General features: G+C 41.6%; 1 protein-coding gene across 3 annotated transcripts in view; it reads right to left on the bottom strand.

The window, feature by feature from the left end:
- Positions 1-14313, bottom strand: part of nos1 (nitric oxide synthase 1 (neuronal)) — a 64620-nt gene that overhangs the window by 1072 nt on the left and 49235 nt on the right. For 2 of the 3 annotated variants that reach the window (XM_029716321.1, XM_029716323.1), the window contains 10 exons: positions 10185-10320; positions 9951-10029; positions 9583-9779; positions 9125-9294; positions 5412-5622; positions 3224-3311; positions 2756-2877; positions 2352-2500; positions 934-1128; positions 166-284 (listed from right to left, as the gene is read on the bottom strand). In XM_029716321.1, coding sequence (XP_029572181.1) covers positions 166-284; positions 934-1128; positions 2352-2500; positions 2756-2877; positions 3224-3311; positions 5412-5622; positions 9125-9294; positions 9583-9779; positions 9951-10029; positions 10185-10320 — 1466 coding nt within the window. The remainder of the gene's footprint in view (positions 1-165; positions 285-933; positions 1129-2351; positions 2501-2755; positions 2878-3223; positions 3312-5411; positions 5623-9124; positions 9295-9582; positions 9780-9950; positions 10030-10184; positions 10321-14313) is intronic. The other variant, XM_029716322.1, reaches the window with a different exon arrangement.

Raw genomic sequence — 14313 nt, 5'->3', positions numbered from 1 at the left:
TCAAACCAGAGGCTGTATCTCCAGTGTATCTACAGCTATGCAGGTTCCTCCTACAGGTATGGCACAACATGCAAAGACATCAAAGATGTCCTGGTGACAATTGGTCGCCGTGAAAGAACTAGAAGGGAACAGAATGGAAGCTGTGGGGGAAAACTCTAGACTCACTCGTCAGAGTCCTTTTTGCTTTCCTCGATGTAGGCGATGGATTCTGAACGCAGCCGGTTGGTGACCTCATAGGTACGCAGCGTGACACCGAAGATGTCCTCGTGATAACGGTTCTCATCCTGCGAGGAGAGATGATAAGATTTGTGAGATAAGATGGGCACAGGAAGATACAATTGATTCAGTGTGGTGAGCTGTGGACAGATAAAAAAAGACAGATACAGTGATGTGTAGTGTACAGTACAGCATTGCCTTCAAAAAAAAATGTCAATCGCCAAGGCTTGGATAAAAGCTTTCCTTAGTTGATCAATAAATTTGACATTTTATGTTGCTGGCAGCTCTTTCAAAATGTGTTTGATTATATACCCCTCTGCTTAGTCAAAAGTGACCTAGCCATTTTGCTCATGTGACCCTTCAATTTCAATATTTTATGTACAGTATGCAGTCTGTACAGTTGGTTGTCTGGTGGTTTAAAATCGCTTATTAAAATCTTTGAAAGTTGTGTTTATGGTTTCTCTTTCTTTGAGTCGTTAAATGTAAGAGCCCTCCTTTCAGTTCTCTTTTGAATCCAACTGAACAAAATTCTGAATGTGTCTGTCATATTCTGAAAATCATCCACAAGTAGGTATAAGGAGTGCAGTCATCTCAAAAAGTGAACCTTCAAGGTCTAAATCTAAATTGCTTGACTTAGTTACTTTGTATGTTTTGTCCGTCAGGTTGGTTAGTTTGTTAGTTAACAGTGTATAATATAGTGAAGCATATTGTCCCTACTCTGAGTTTGCTGATGTAGAACCCAGCGTCCTCCAGTGTCATGTTTCCCTGCAATTTGATGATCTGCTGGATGGTCTTGAGGACATCCCCGGCCATACCCACGTCCCCACACACATAGATGTGTCCTCCCTCCTCCCTCAGGCACTGGTACACAGTCTCTGACAGCTTCTCACGAAGCACATCCTGCACATATTTCTGTGTCAGAGACATAGGGGAAGAAAGAGATAGAATGAGAGAGATTTAATAAAATCATATAGAGATATTTAATAAAATCATATATAGATAAACAGGGAGAGAAAGATACAGGCTCATAGACAGTTGAAGGCAATGAACAGATTGTAGTGATTGTGCATCAGGGTTGAGGATAGTAGTACATAAAATGGTGCTCCATGTGAGGAGTGAAGGGAAAACAAAAACACAGGGATAGAGATGTACATACTTTTAATTCATAAATCCACATACACATCTCCCACATGACCTCTGTCTGTGTTGCTGTGTCTTTACTATCAGAGACACATTTTCATGTTTAACCCTCGAGTAAATTTGTGTCCCCGATGAAATTGAATTAGCATAATAAAAACATTCCCATAAAAATCTGTTTAAGCTAAATATATGTTTTTTTGGATGGGCTGTGCTCAATCCGCCACATCCTCCAATGGCGGCCTTCCACATCTGTGGTGGAATGTGGTCAAGCTACAGCGGTGTTTCACACACTAGGAGACATCCCGAAAATCGGTCTTCTCACGAAAACATATGTCGCGTCCGAACGGTTTACATACAAACGAATATGACCACTGTGAAAAGATAACTCTTATAAACACGTACATGTCAGTGATTTTGTTCTAGGACCCCCACAAGCCTCACGGGACTCGTCTGATTCGGTACCGTCGATCTGCCAACTTATGTCTGTAGTGTTCGAACAGTTTGGGCTAAACACTAATATGGGAAGGTGAGTCTCTCACAAACACGTACATGTCTGTTGTTTTGCTCTAGGATGCCCACAAGCCTCAAGACTCACCTGAAGGCAGGCTGGTACCAGTTTAAAAAGTATAAATTGAAGTAGTTTAGTGCCTAAAAATAGGGGTTAAATACATGTACAAAATATGTACTATATATATATATATATATATATATTCCTGATATTTCTTATATCTCACAAATTATAGGACAGACACTTTACTTTGTTTTTCCATGTATGAATCTGTTATTCGATGCATTTCTATGGGCTAATAGCAGTAACGCCAAATTCAATATTTCATTAAAAAAAAGTATTTAATTTTTGAGGGGATAACTAAATGGGTCCTAAAATTCCAAATCAAATAGCTAAATGATCCTTGGTATGACCATCTTACAACAATTTCATATGCTAGCCTAGTAGACTTTAAATGGACTAACTCAATCTTTAAAGTTAACAGTACCTTTGGTCTACCAGGCTCTCTGGAGTAGGCTGTGTAGAGCTCTTTGAACACCTCCTTGTTCTTAGCCTGGATAGTCTCCTCCTTGTAGATGTGGTCTATCTGGGACTGCCTGCACCCAAATACCAGGATCATAGGGCAGGATTTGATCCCTATAGTAACAAACACATGACTTTGTAAGTTCAGATCCTAACTTCATCTTTCACTGAACTACAATGTTGGAGTCATCTAGACTAGTGTTTATGTATGTGTTCAAGCTCTGTAAAGTTGAATAAACACAAGTGATACTGGCAGCAGTGTGTGGGTTTTCCTTTTCTTTTAAGTCCTTATCAAATCATTTCCACACATACGTATACAAGTAAGATCAGGTGAGTAAGTGCTTTTCCTATTCTAAAACGTAAACAAACCATTGCGTTCATAATCGAAAAGTTTCTGTTCCCAGAAGCTTCTGAAGGGGGCGATCCCAGTGCCTGGACCAACTAGGATACACGGAGCTCTGTGGTCCTTTGGCAATCGGAATGTAGGCGCACTACAATCAAAGCAATTTTTCCATCCAATTACAATTGAAGACATAACATAAAAAATACATTTACAAAATGATTGTAGAAAACACCATATAAGCTATGAATCAGGCCATTTTTAATAGCACTAGCATCAAAGTGTTTTTCCTCAATGATTGTATTATCACAGAGTCAATGTTGTATATTAATCATATAACTATGAATACACCATATGACTCAATGTACAATGTTGACATTTGTTATAGTCCAAGATATTCTCCAAACCACCACAATCATAGAATTACATGTATTCCATTCAACGAGTAAAACCCATCATGCAGCAATATCACACACACAAGAAGCAAAGTTTTATACCCTCTAACAAAGCAGGGGACCATTTCTTCTGCCTCTATTCTGTTGAGCCATGATGAACACACTCCATGGTGGATAGGGCCCTCTCCATCTGAAAAAGAGGGAATTGCCCATCATCCACTTTACTTGCGTACCTCCTCTCCACTACGCACCACGCAAACGAACACTGAAGTAGAGTACACATAATGCAGATCCCTGGGCTAAAAGGGTGTTTGTCTCCAGTGTAGGCAAATTACTAATTAAACCATCACTCTCAGCATCACGCACATCACTTCACACATTGCATCTCGGAGAAAGAGAAACAGCTAGAAAGATGCTTGTCGCCAGCCGTTTGTGTTTATTAACTGTCAGTTGAGGTAAATTGGTGCCGATTTAAGTCACGTTGAAGCATGAGAAATAATCTTTGTTGTTACTTAAAATGTATGTAGTGTAATATCATGCACAAATACAAACATATAAACAGAAACCAACTAACCCAAAACCAGTAAATCATATGTCCAAATATAGAGATCTTAGACGTTATTGTCCAGTCAACCCACTTACAGTGCGTTCGGAAAGTATTCAGACCCCTTGACTTTTTCCACATTTTGTTACGTTACAGCCTTATTCAAAAATGTATTCAATCATTTTTTCCCCCTTCAATCTACACACAATACCTCATAATGACAAAGCAAAGACAGTTTTAGAAATGTTTGCTAATTTATAAAAAATCAAATTAAAATATCACAAGTATTCAGACCCTTTACTCAGTACTTTGTTGAAATACCTTTGGCAGTGATTACAGCCTTGAGTCATCTTGGGTATAACGCTACAAGCTTGGCACACCTGCATTTGGGGAGTTTCTCCTATTTTTCTCTGAAGATCCTCTCAAGCTCTGTCAAGTTGGATGGGGGGGGGAGTCGCTGCACAGCTATTTTCAGGTCTTTCCAGATATGTTCGATCAGGTTCAAGTCCGGGCTATGGCTGGGCCACTCAAGGACATTCAGAGACTTGTCCCGAAGCCACTCCTGCGTTGTCTTGACAGTGTGCATAGGGTCGCTGTCCTGTTGAAAAGTGAACCTTTATGCCAGTCTGAAGTCCTGAGCGCTCTGCAGCAGGTTTTCATCAAGGATCTCTCTGTACTTTGCTCCGTTAATCTTTGCCTCAATCCTGACTAGTCTCCCAGTCCCTGCTGCTGAAAAACATCCCCACAGCATGATGCTGCCACCACCATTCTTCCCCGTAGGGATGGTGCCAGGTTTCCTCCAGACACTTGTCATTCAGGCCAAAGAGTTCAATCTTGGTTTCATCAGACCAGAGAATCTTGTTTCTCATGGTCTGAGAATCCTTTAGGTGCCTTTTGGCAAACTCCAAGCGGGTTGTCATGTGCCTATTACTCAGGAGTGGCTTCCATCTGGCCACTCTACCATAAATGCCTGATTGGTGGAGTACTGCTGAGATGGGAGAATCTTCCAGAAGAACAACCATCTCCACAGAGGAACTCTGGAGCTCTGTCAGAGTGACCATTGAGTTCTTGGTCACCTCCCTGACCAAGGCTTTTCTCCCCCGATTGCTCAATTTGGCTGGACTTCCAGCTCTAGGAAGAGTCTTGGTGGTTCCAAACTTCTTCCATTTAAGAATTTTGGAGGCCACTGTGTTCTTGGGGACCTTCAATGCTGCAGAAATGTTGGTACCATTCCCCAGATCTGTGCCGAGACACAATCCTGTCTCAGAGCTCTACGGACAATTCCTTAGCCATCATGGCTTGGTTTTTGCTCTGACATGCACTGTCAACTGTGGGACCTTACTTATATATATGGTTGTGTGCCTTTCCAAATCATGTCCAATGAATTGAATTTACCACAGGTGGACTCCAATCAAGTTGTAGAAACATCTCAAGGATGCTCAATGGAAACAGGATGCACCTGAGCTCAATTTCGAAACTCATAGCAAAGGGTCTGAATCCCAATATAAATCAGGTATTTCTGTTATAATAAATTTGCAAACATTTCTAAAAACATGTTTTCACTTTGTCAATATGGGGTATTGTGTGTAAATTGCTGAGGATTTTTAAGATGTTTTATATACATTTTTTATAGCCTTATTCTAAAATGGATTAAAAAAAAATGTTCTTCATAAATCTACACACAATACCCCATCTACACACAATTCATTCTACACCTCTAAGCCAAGCCTAATAGTCAGCCCTTACCCCTGGTTTTGTATGACACCACGGCCACGGTGAGGTGTATCTCCCCAGGGTGGACGTCCGGTGAGGAGCTAATGGAGTAGTATCTGGGCTGGAGCAAAGGCAGCTGGGTCAGCAGCAGGGTGGATGGCATCTGAATAGAGGGGAACTCCTCCAAAACCTCCACCATGGTCGGGTTGTTGTACCACTTCCACTCCTCATACTCCTGCAAGCCCTGGAGAGGAAAGAGGAGAGGAGGTATGTTTTTGTTTTGTACATTCAATATACCCTAATGTAAGGAGCCAGGCAAAAAAACATATTGCTTCAGAGAAAATGAGTTATTATGGCTGTTTCTCCAACTCCACGCACCAAGAGGTTAGACATATTCCAGCTAGACGCGGCACAATCTAATGCCTCTCCTGATGTGATGAAATTATGTTTTATAGACTTGACATATTTTTGGGCTTTCTGGCTTTAGTCATATAAACTTAGCCTGACTACCTTCTGTAACCCACAGACACTTGGTGCCATGCAGGTCTGGAGTTGAACAGACAAAGAAATAGCAAGGACAGCCAGTGGCTAAAGATCCCACTGTGGCTTGTTGTTTGTTTTTTTATTCCTCCTCCCTTCAATTTCTATTCTCTTTTTTTGTTTTTTGAGAATGAGTTGAACCATGAAGAGTGAGTCACTTACTCGCCTGGCCAATGTAACGTTTTTAACACAATTGATGTGCTTTTTCTTCTTCTATATGCTGTGGTTTACCAGGCGTGGGGCTTAAATTCCATGGCGTCTGAGCTAGCCAAAACTCACCTACTCCAAGGTTATTTTCAACAAGAGCAAAGTCTATGGCATCGCAATAATGATTTAAAAAATAACCCTGGGTTAAACATTTTGATTTTTAAAACAGAAAAATAAACATTGTAAAGTCCAATATATACACTGCTCAAAAAAATAAAGGGAACACTTAAACAACACAATGTAACTCCAAGTCAATCACACTTCTGTGAAATCAAACTGTCCACTTAGGAAGCAACACTGATTGACAATAAATTTCACATGCTGTTGTGCAAATGGAATAGACAACAGGTGGAAATTATAGGCAATTAGCAAGACACCCGCAATAAAGGAGTGGTTCTGCAGGTGGTGACCAAAGACCACTTCTCAGTTCCTATGCTTCCTGGCTGATGTTTTGGTCCTGTCCGGGGGTATCATCGGATGGGGCCACAGTGTCTTCTGATCCCTCCTGTCTCAGCCTCCAGTATTTATGCTGCAGTAGTTTATGTGTCGGGGGGCTAGGGTCATGATTATTATTATTTGACCATGCTGGTCATTTATGAACATTTTAACATCTTGACCATGTTCTGTTATAATATCCACCCGGCACAGCCAGAAGAGGACTGGCCACCCCTCATAGCCTGGTTCCTCTCTAGGTTTCTTCCTAGGTTTTTGGCCTTTTTTAGGGAGTTTTTCCTAGGGAGTTTTTCCTAGCCACCGTGCTTCTTTCACATGCATTGCTTGCTGTTTGGGGTTTTAGGCTGGGTTTCTGTACAGCACTTTGAGATATCAGCTGATGTACGAAGGGCTATATAAATAAATTTGATTTGATTTGATTTGGTCAGAGTAGTGTCCAGAGCATGGAGGCGCTACCAGGAGACAGGCCAGTACATCAGGAGACGTGGAGGAGGCCGTAGGAGGGCAACAACCCAGCAGCAGAACCGCTACCTCCGCCTTTGTGCAAGGAGGAGCAGGAGGAGCACTGCCAAAGCCCTGCAAAATGACCTCCAGCAGGCCACAAATGTGCATGTGTCTGCTCAAACGGTCAGAAACAGACTCCATGAGGGTGGTATGAGGGCCCGACGTCCACAGGTGGGGGTTGTGCTTACAGCCCAACACCGTGCAGGACGTTTGGCATTTGCCAGAGAACACCAAGATTGACAAATTCGCCACTGGCGCCCTGTGCTCTTCACAGATGAAAGCAGGTTCACACTGAGCACATGTGACAGACGTGACAGAGTCTGGAGACGCCGTGAAGAACGTTCTGCTGCCTGCAACATCCTCCAGCATGACCGGTTTGGCGGTGGGTCAGTCATGGTGTGGGGTGGCATTTCTTTGGGGGGCCGCACAGCCCTCCATGTGCTCGCCAGAGGTAGCCTGACTGCCATTAGGTACCGAGATGAGATCCTCAGACCCCTTGTGAGACCATATGCTGGTGCGGTTGGCCCTGGGTTCCTCCTAATGCAAGACAATGCTAGACCTCATGTGGCTGGAGTGTGTCAGCAGTTCCTGCAAGAGGAAGGCATTGATGCTATGGACTGGCCCGCCCGTTCCCCAGACCTGAATCCAATTGAGCACATCTGGGACATCATGTCTCGCTCCATCCACCAACGCCACGTTGCACCACAGACTGTCCAGGAGTTGGCGGATGCTTTAGTCCAGGTCTGGGAGGAGATCCCTCAGGAGACCATCCGCCACCTCATCAGGAGCATGCCCAGGCGTTGTAGGGAGGTCATACAGGCACGTGGAGGCCACACACACTACTGAGCCTCATTTTGACTTGTTTTAAGGACATTACATCAAAGTTGGATCAGCCTGTAGTGTGGTTTTCCACTTTAATTTTGAGTGTGACTCCAAATCCAGACCTCCATGGGTTGATAAATTGGATTTCCATTGATTATTTTTGTGTGCTTTTGTTGTCAGCACATTCAACAATGTAAAGAAAAAAGTATTTAATAAGATTTTTTCATTTTTCATTCATTCAGATCTAGGATGTGTTATTTTAGTGTTCCCTTTATTTTTTTGAGCAGTGTATATTGAGAGGAAACATAATATTGTAAGGAAAAATGTCAAAATTGTAAACAAAAACAAATCCAGGTATTGCAAGCAAAAAATAGGACACAGGATTTTTTTTTCAATTGAATACATGTGTCATTTACAACAATCTGCTTTGCTTTGTTTGCAACTTTTCCTCACCTACAATTGCCTTTCTCAGGTCTTTTCTTCTACTCAGATTTTTACAGTTACAATACTTTTTTCCTACGCTTTCATTTTTGAACCAATGTTCACGTGGGGGTGGGGTTTAGAAGGGGGCGAACAAAAATCTGTTACTATTGGTCAATACATTTAGAGTGACAGTTCAACGACCACACCCACAGTCTGAACTAAGACCAGAGATGGTAAAAAAAAACGTAATTTCTCCATTATCTCTGCTCAGAATTCAAACAAACCTACCAAGCCCTGCTGGCTAGCCAGCAGCAACAGCCTGGCGCGTTTCCCCCTTCATCAGTGGCTAGAACTTGTAAAAGTTAGTTATGTTTATTTTGATGGGCGAGGGAGAAAAGTTGTAATATTGGTCACCATCACATGCCTATTATTAGCTAACGTTACATACTGCCCACCGGAGGCATGACAAGCCAGTGCGAATGACCAATTTGCTGTGTTGTATCAAGGTGCTTCCCAACGTGAGTTGCATCCCACTGGGCAGCTGTATTTCATGTCGCCAGCGGTAGGTAACGTGGCCAATTTCTTGCATCCCACATTGTTTTATTTTGAGTAGGATAGCAGCCTACACAATAAATCATTTGTAATATTGGTAGTAAACACCTGGATGTCACCGGGATTCAGTCTACTGCTCAATGGGGAGAGTAGCCAGGGTCGGTAGCATGAGTATTTCTAACACTGAATCACTGAATTACTTCATATAAACTGTACTGAACTACACAGTTAAAACCCTTCATTACCTTACTGAGAGTCTCCAACTTCTTCCTCTGCTTGTCATTGGTGGCGAGGGAGGCAAACTGCTGCAGCAGGACAGGGCTGGGGGGTGTGGTGATGTCCAGGAAGTACTGGAAGGCCTGGTAGATGGTGCAGGGGGGAATCCGAGGCTCCTCTAGCCAGTTACTGATCACACCTTCAGAAGGAAAAAAATAAACAGGCTAAAAAAAACACCAGAAGAGATGCATCAAAACTTTAATAGTACAGTATTAGCCTTTTTTGTGTATTACGTTACCCTAAATAACTTAGGAGGATTGCATCTGGTATCAAACTCAGCTTTATTCGATTTATTTAACAAGGAAGTCCCATTGAGGTTAGAAGACCTCTTCTCCCAAAGGTGTCATGGCCAAGGTCATGTTTTTGTCTGCAAGGGTATTTTTCATTGCTGGCTAAGAATGAAACTAGGACCCAGTAGACTACTAACCCAGGGCTGTGTTTCTCTCCTCTAGGAACTCCACCTTGACGATCTGATTGACAGGTGGGGCATCCTCTAGTTTCTCTATAAGGGCCGTAACCAGGTCCTCATGGTTGCCAGGGAAGATGCCCAGATGGTCGCCGGGCTGGTATGTCAGGCTGTCCTCGTTATTTGTGTGAAGTCGAACAAATATGGTGGAGCGACTGCTAGGGGATTCAGAACTGTGGTTACAGTTTGTAACTATCGTACAGTTTGGAGTTATACAGTAACAATATGCATATGAAGTACAATTTGCTACAACTGATTGAGACTAAGAAAAGTCCCATTTCAAAATGATCTCCAGTCTAGTCTACAGTATTGTAACAAAATCCACCCACTTGGATGTGGAACTTTGTAGGTTTTCACTCTGTAAGATCTTGGCTCCATAGACCTTCTTCTTGTGGATGCTGTATAGTGCTGTTGGAGGACACATTCACAATATGAAGCATCCGTAATATGACTTTGGAAGCCTTATAAAGTGTTTAAGGACGCTACATTAGACCCAAAAAGTTATGTTTTGTTTAAAAAGTTCTCATTGAAACAGTGTTTAACTTGTGTTGTTGTTTGTTTACCTTGTGTTAGTGCAGGGGCCTCAGCTGTGTAGGTGAGGCGGAATTTGCTCTTCTTCCAGCTTCGATCATTACTGATCAACGAATCGTGTGCCTTCTCAATGTTCACGTCTCCAATGCAGAACACGTCACAGGCAGCCTTCAGACAGACAACCATAGGCGCTTGTAAGGACAAGTATTCATAGCTGTGTATAGTCAGGAGATAGCCCTACTTGGTAAAAGACCAAGTCCATATTATGGCAAGAACAGCTCAAATAAGCAAAGAGAAATGACAGTCCATCATTATTTTAAGACATGAAGGTCAGCCAATATGGAACATTTCAAGAACTTTAAACCTTTCTTCAAGTGCAGTCGCAAAAACCATCAAGCGCTACGATGAAACTGGCTCTCATGAGGACCACCACAGGAACGGAAGACCCAGAGTTACAATGGCTTGCGAAAGTAATCCCCCCTTGGTATTTTTCCTACTTTGTTGCCTTACAACCTAGAATTAGAATCGATTTTTGGGGGGATTGTTTCATTTCATTTCATTTACACAACATGCCTACCACTTTGAAGATGCAAAATATATTTTATTGTGCAACAAACAAGAAATAAGAAAAAAATAAATAATAATAAACTTGAGCGTGCATAACTATTCACAACCCCTCTCTTGGCAGGTTTGTTGTGGTGCCATATTCTTTCAATTTTTTATAATGGATTTAATGGTGCGCAGTGGGATGTTCAAAGTTCCTGATATTTTTTTATAACCCAATCCTGATCTGTACTTCTCCACAACTTTGTCCCTGACCTGTTTGGAGAGCTCCTTAGTCTTCATGGTGCCACTTGCTTGGTGGTGCCCCTTGCTTAGTGTTGTTGAAGACTCTGGGGCCTTTCGGAACAGGTGTATATATATTGAGATCATGTGACACTTAAATTCCACCTGTGTGCAATCTAACTAATTATGCAACTTCTGAAGGTAATTGGTTGCACCAGATCGTATTTAGGGGCTTCATAGCAAAGGGGGTGAATACATATGTACGCAACACTCTTCAGGTTTTAATTTTTTGAATTTTTTTAAACAAGTTCTCTTTTTCATTTCACTTCACCAATTTGGACTATTTTGTGTATGTCCATCACATGAAATCCAAATAAAAATCCATTTAAATTACAGGTTGTAATGCAACAAATTAGGAAAAATGCCAAGGGGTTGAATAGTTTTGCAAAGCACTGTACCCCTGCTGCAGAGGATAAGTTCAGTAGAATTACCAGCCTCAGAAATCTCAGCCCAAATAAATGCTTCACAGAGTTCAAGTAACAGACACATCTCAACATCGACTGTTCAGAGGAGAGCGTGTGAATCAGGCCTTCATGGTCGAATTGCTGCAAAGAAAACACTACTAAAGGACACCAATAAGAAGAAGAGACTTTCTTGGGCCAAGAAACACGAGCAATGGACATCAATTAGACCGGTGTAAATTTGTCCTTTGGTCTGGAGTCTAAATTTGAGATTTTTGGTTCCAACTGCCGTGTCTTTGTGAGACAAGGTGTGGGTAAATGGATGATCTCCGCATTTGTATTTCACACCGTAAAGCATGGAGGAGGTGGTGTTATGGTGTGGAGGTATTTGCTGGTGACACTGTCAGTGATTTATTTACAATTCAAGGCACACTATACCAGCATGGCTACCACAGCATTCTACAGCGATACGCCATCCCATCTGGTTTGGGCTTAGTGGGACTATCATTTGTTTTTCAACAGGACAATGACACAACACACCTCCAGGCTGTGTAAGGGCTATTTTACCAAGAAGTAGAGTGACCTGGCCTCCACAATCACCTGACCTCAAACCAAATGAGATGGTCTGGGATGAGTTGGACCACAGAGTGAAGGAAAAGCAGCCAAAAAAAGTGCTCAGCATGTGGGAACTCCTTTAAGACTGTTGAAAAATAATTTCAGGTTTGAAATGCTGTCACGTCCTGACCAGTGAAAGAGGTCATTTGCCATAGTAGAATGGTCAGGGCGTGGCAGGGGGGTTTGTTTTGTATGTATTTTGGGTTTTCTGTTTCTATGTGGGTTTGTTCTAGTTATCTATTTCTATGTGTTGGTTTTCATGTTCGGCCGGGTATGGTTTCCAATCAGAGGCAGGTGTCTTTCGTTGTCTCTGATTGGAAGCCATACTTAGGCAGCCTGTTTTTCCTTTGGGGTTGTGGGTAGTTGTTTTCCGTTTAGTCTAGAGTACCTGATGGGACTGTTGTTGGTCGTTTTGTTATTTTGCTGTTTAAGTGTATTCATTTGTAAGTCGCTCTGGATAAAAGCGTCTGCTAAATGACGTAAATGTAAATGTATTCATTAAAGAATTAAGAATGAGCACTATCCACGCTGCGTCTTGGTCTCCATTCCACGACCCATGTGACAAATGCAGGTTTGAAATGCATTCCAGGTGACTACCTCATGATGCTGGTTAAGAGAATGCCAAGTGTGTGCAAAGCTGTCAAGGCAAAATATATTTTGATTTGTTTAACTTTTTAGGGTATAGGGGGCAGTATTTTCAATTTCAGATGAAAAGCGTGCCCAGAGTAAACTGCCTAATACTCAAGCCCAAAGTCACATATTTGCATATTATTAGTATATTTGGATAGAAAACACTCTGAAGTTTCTAAAACTGTTTGAATGATGTCTGTGAGTATAACAGAACTCATATGGCAGGCAAAAACCTGAGAAAAATCCAACCAGGAAGTGTGGAAATCTGAGAATTCTAGTTCTTCTTTTGAATCCCTATCGAAACTACAGTGTCTGTGGGGTCACGTTGCACTTCCTAAGGCTTCCATTGGCTGTCAACAGCCTTCAGAAAGTTTTTCCATCATTCTCCTGTTACTGGGCAGAGAATAGTAGCTCAGTCAATGAGTGGACTGCCTATGGACAAAGGACTTGGTGATGCGCGAGCCCGACAGCGCGCCCCTCCTTTTTCTTCTTGAATTATATTTTTCATGCTATTGTCCGGTTGGAATATTATCGACGTTTTATGTTAAAAATACCCTAAGGATTGATTGTAAACAACGTTTGACATGTTTCTACGACCGGTAATGGAACATTTTGACTTTTCGTCTATGGTACTGCGCTCGCGCGTTATGCCTTTGGATAGTGATCTGGACACACGAACAAAACGGAGGTATTTGGACATAAATATGGAGTATTTTGAACAAAACAAACATTTCTTGTGGAAGTAGGAGTCCTCGGAGTGCATTCTGACGAAGATCAGCAATGGTAAGAGAATATTTATAATACTAATTCAGAGTTTCGTTGATGCCAGAACTTTGCGGGTAGCTGTATAGCTTGCTTCGATGGCTGAGCTATGTACTCAGAATATTGAACAATGTGCTTTCTCCGTAAAGTTATTTTGAAATCTGACAAAGCGGTTGCGTCAAATAGTAGTGTATCTATAATTCTTTCAATAACTGCTGTAAATTTTATCAACGTTTATGATGAGTATTTTTGTGAATTCATGTGCACATTCACCGGCAGTTTTGGTGGGAATACATTTTCTGAACATCACACGCCAATGTAAAATGCTGTTTTTGGATATAAATATGAACTTTATCGAGCAGAACGTACATGTATTGTATAACATGAAGTCCTATGAGTGCCATCTGATGAAGATCATCAAAGGTTAGTGAATATTTTAGCTGTACTTTTGGTTTTTGTGATGCATGTCCTTGCTTGGAAAATGGCTGTGTGGATTTTCTTGTGAAGTTTATGTCCTAACATAATCAAATTTTATGCTTTCGCCGTAAAGCCTTTTTGAAATCGGACAATGTGGTTAGATTAACGAGAGTCTTATCTTTAAAATGGTGTAAAATAGTTGATTGTTTGAGAAAATGAAATTATGAGAATTTTGCTGTTTTGTATTTCGCGCCATGCTATTTCACTGGCTGTTGAATAGTGTGGGACGGTCACGTCCCACCTAGCCCAGAGAAGTTAACACTTTTTTGGTTACTACATGATTCCATATGTGTTAATCCATAGTTTTGATGTCTTCACTATTATTCTTCAATGTAGAAAATAGTAAAAATAAAGAAAAACCCTTGAATGAGTAGGTGTCTCAACTTCTGACTGGTATTATATATATATTCATGCATGTGCATTACATGTT

This window comes from Salmo trutta, chromosome 27 (assembly GCF_901001165.1).
Source record: "Salmo trutta chromosome 27, fSalTru1.1, whole genome shotgun sequence".
Taxonomy (NCBI): Eukaryota; Metazoa; Chordata; class Actinopteri; order Salmoniformes; family Salmonidae; genus Salmo; species Salmo trutta.
This window is presented reverse-complemented; position numbering and strand designations above follow the sequence as displayed.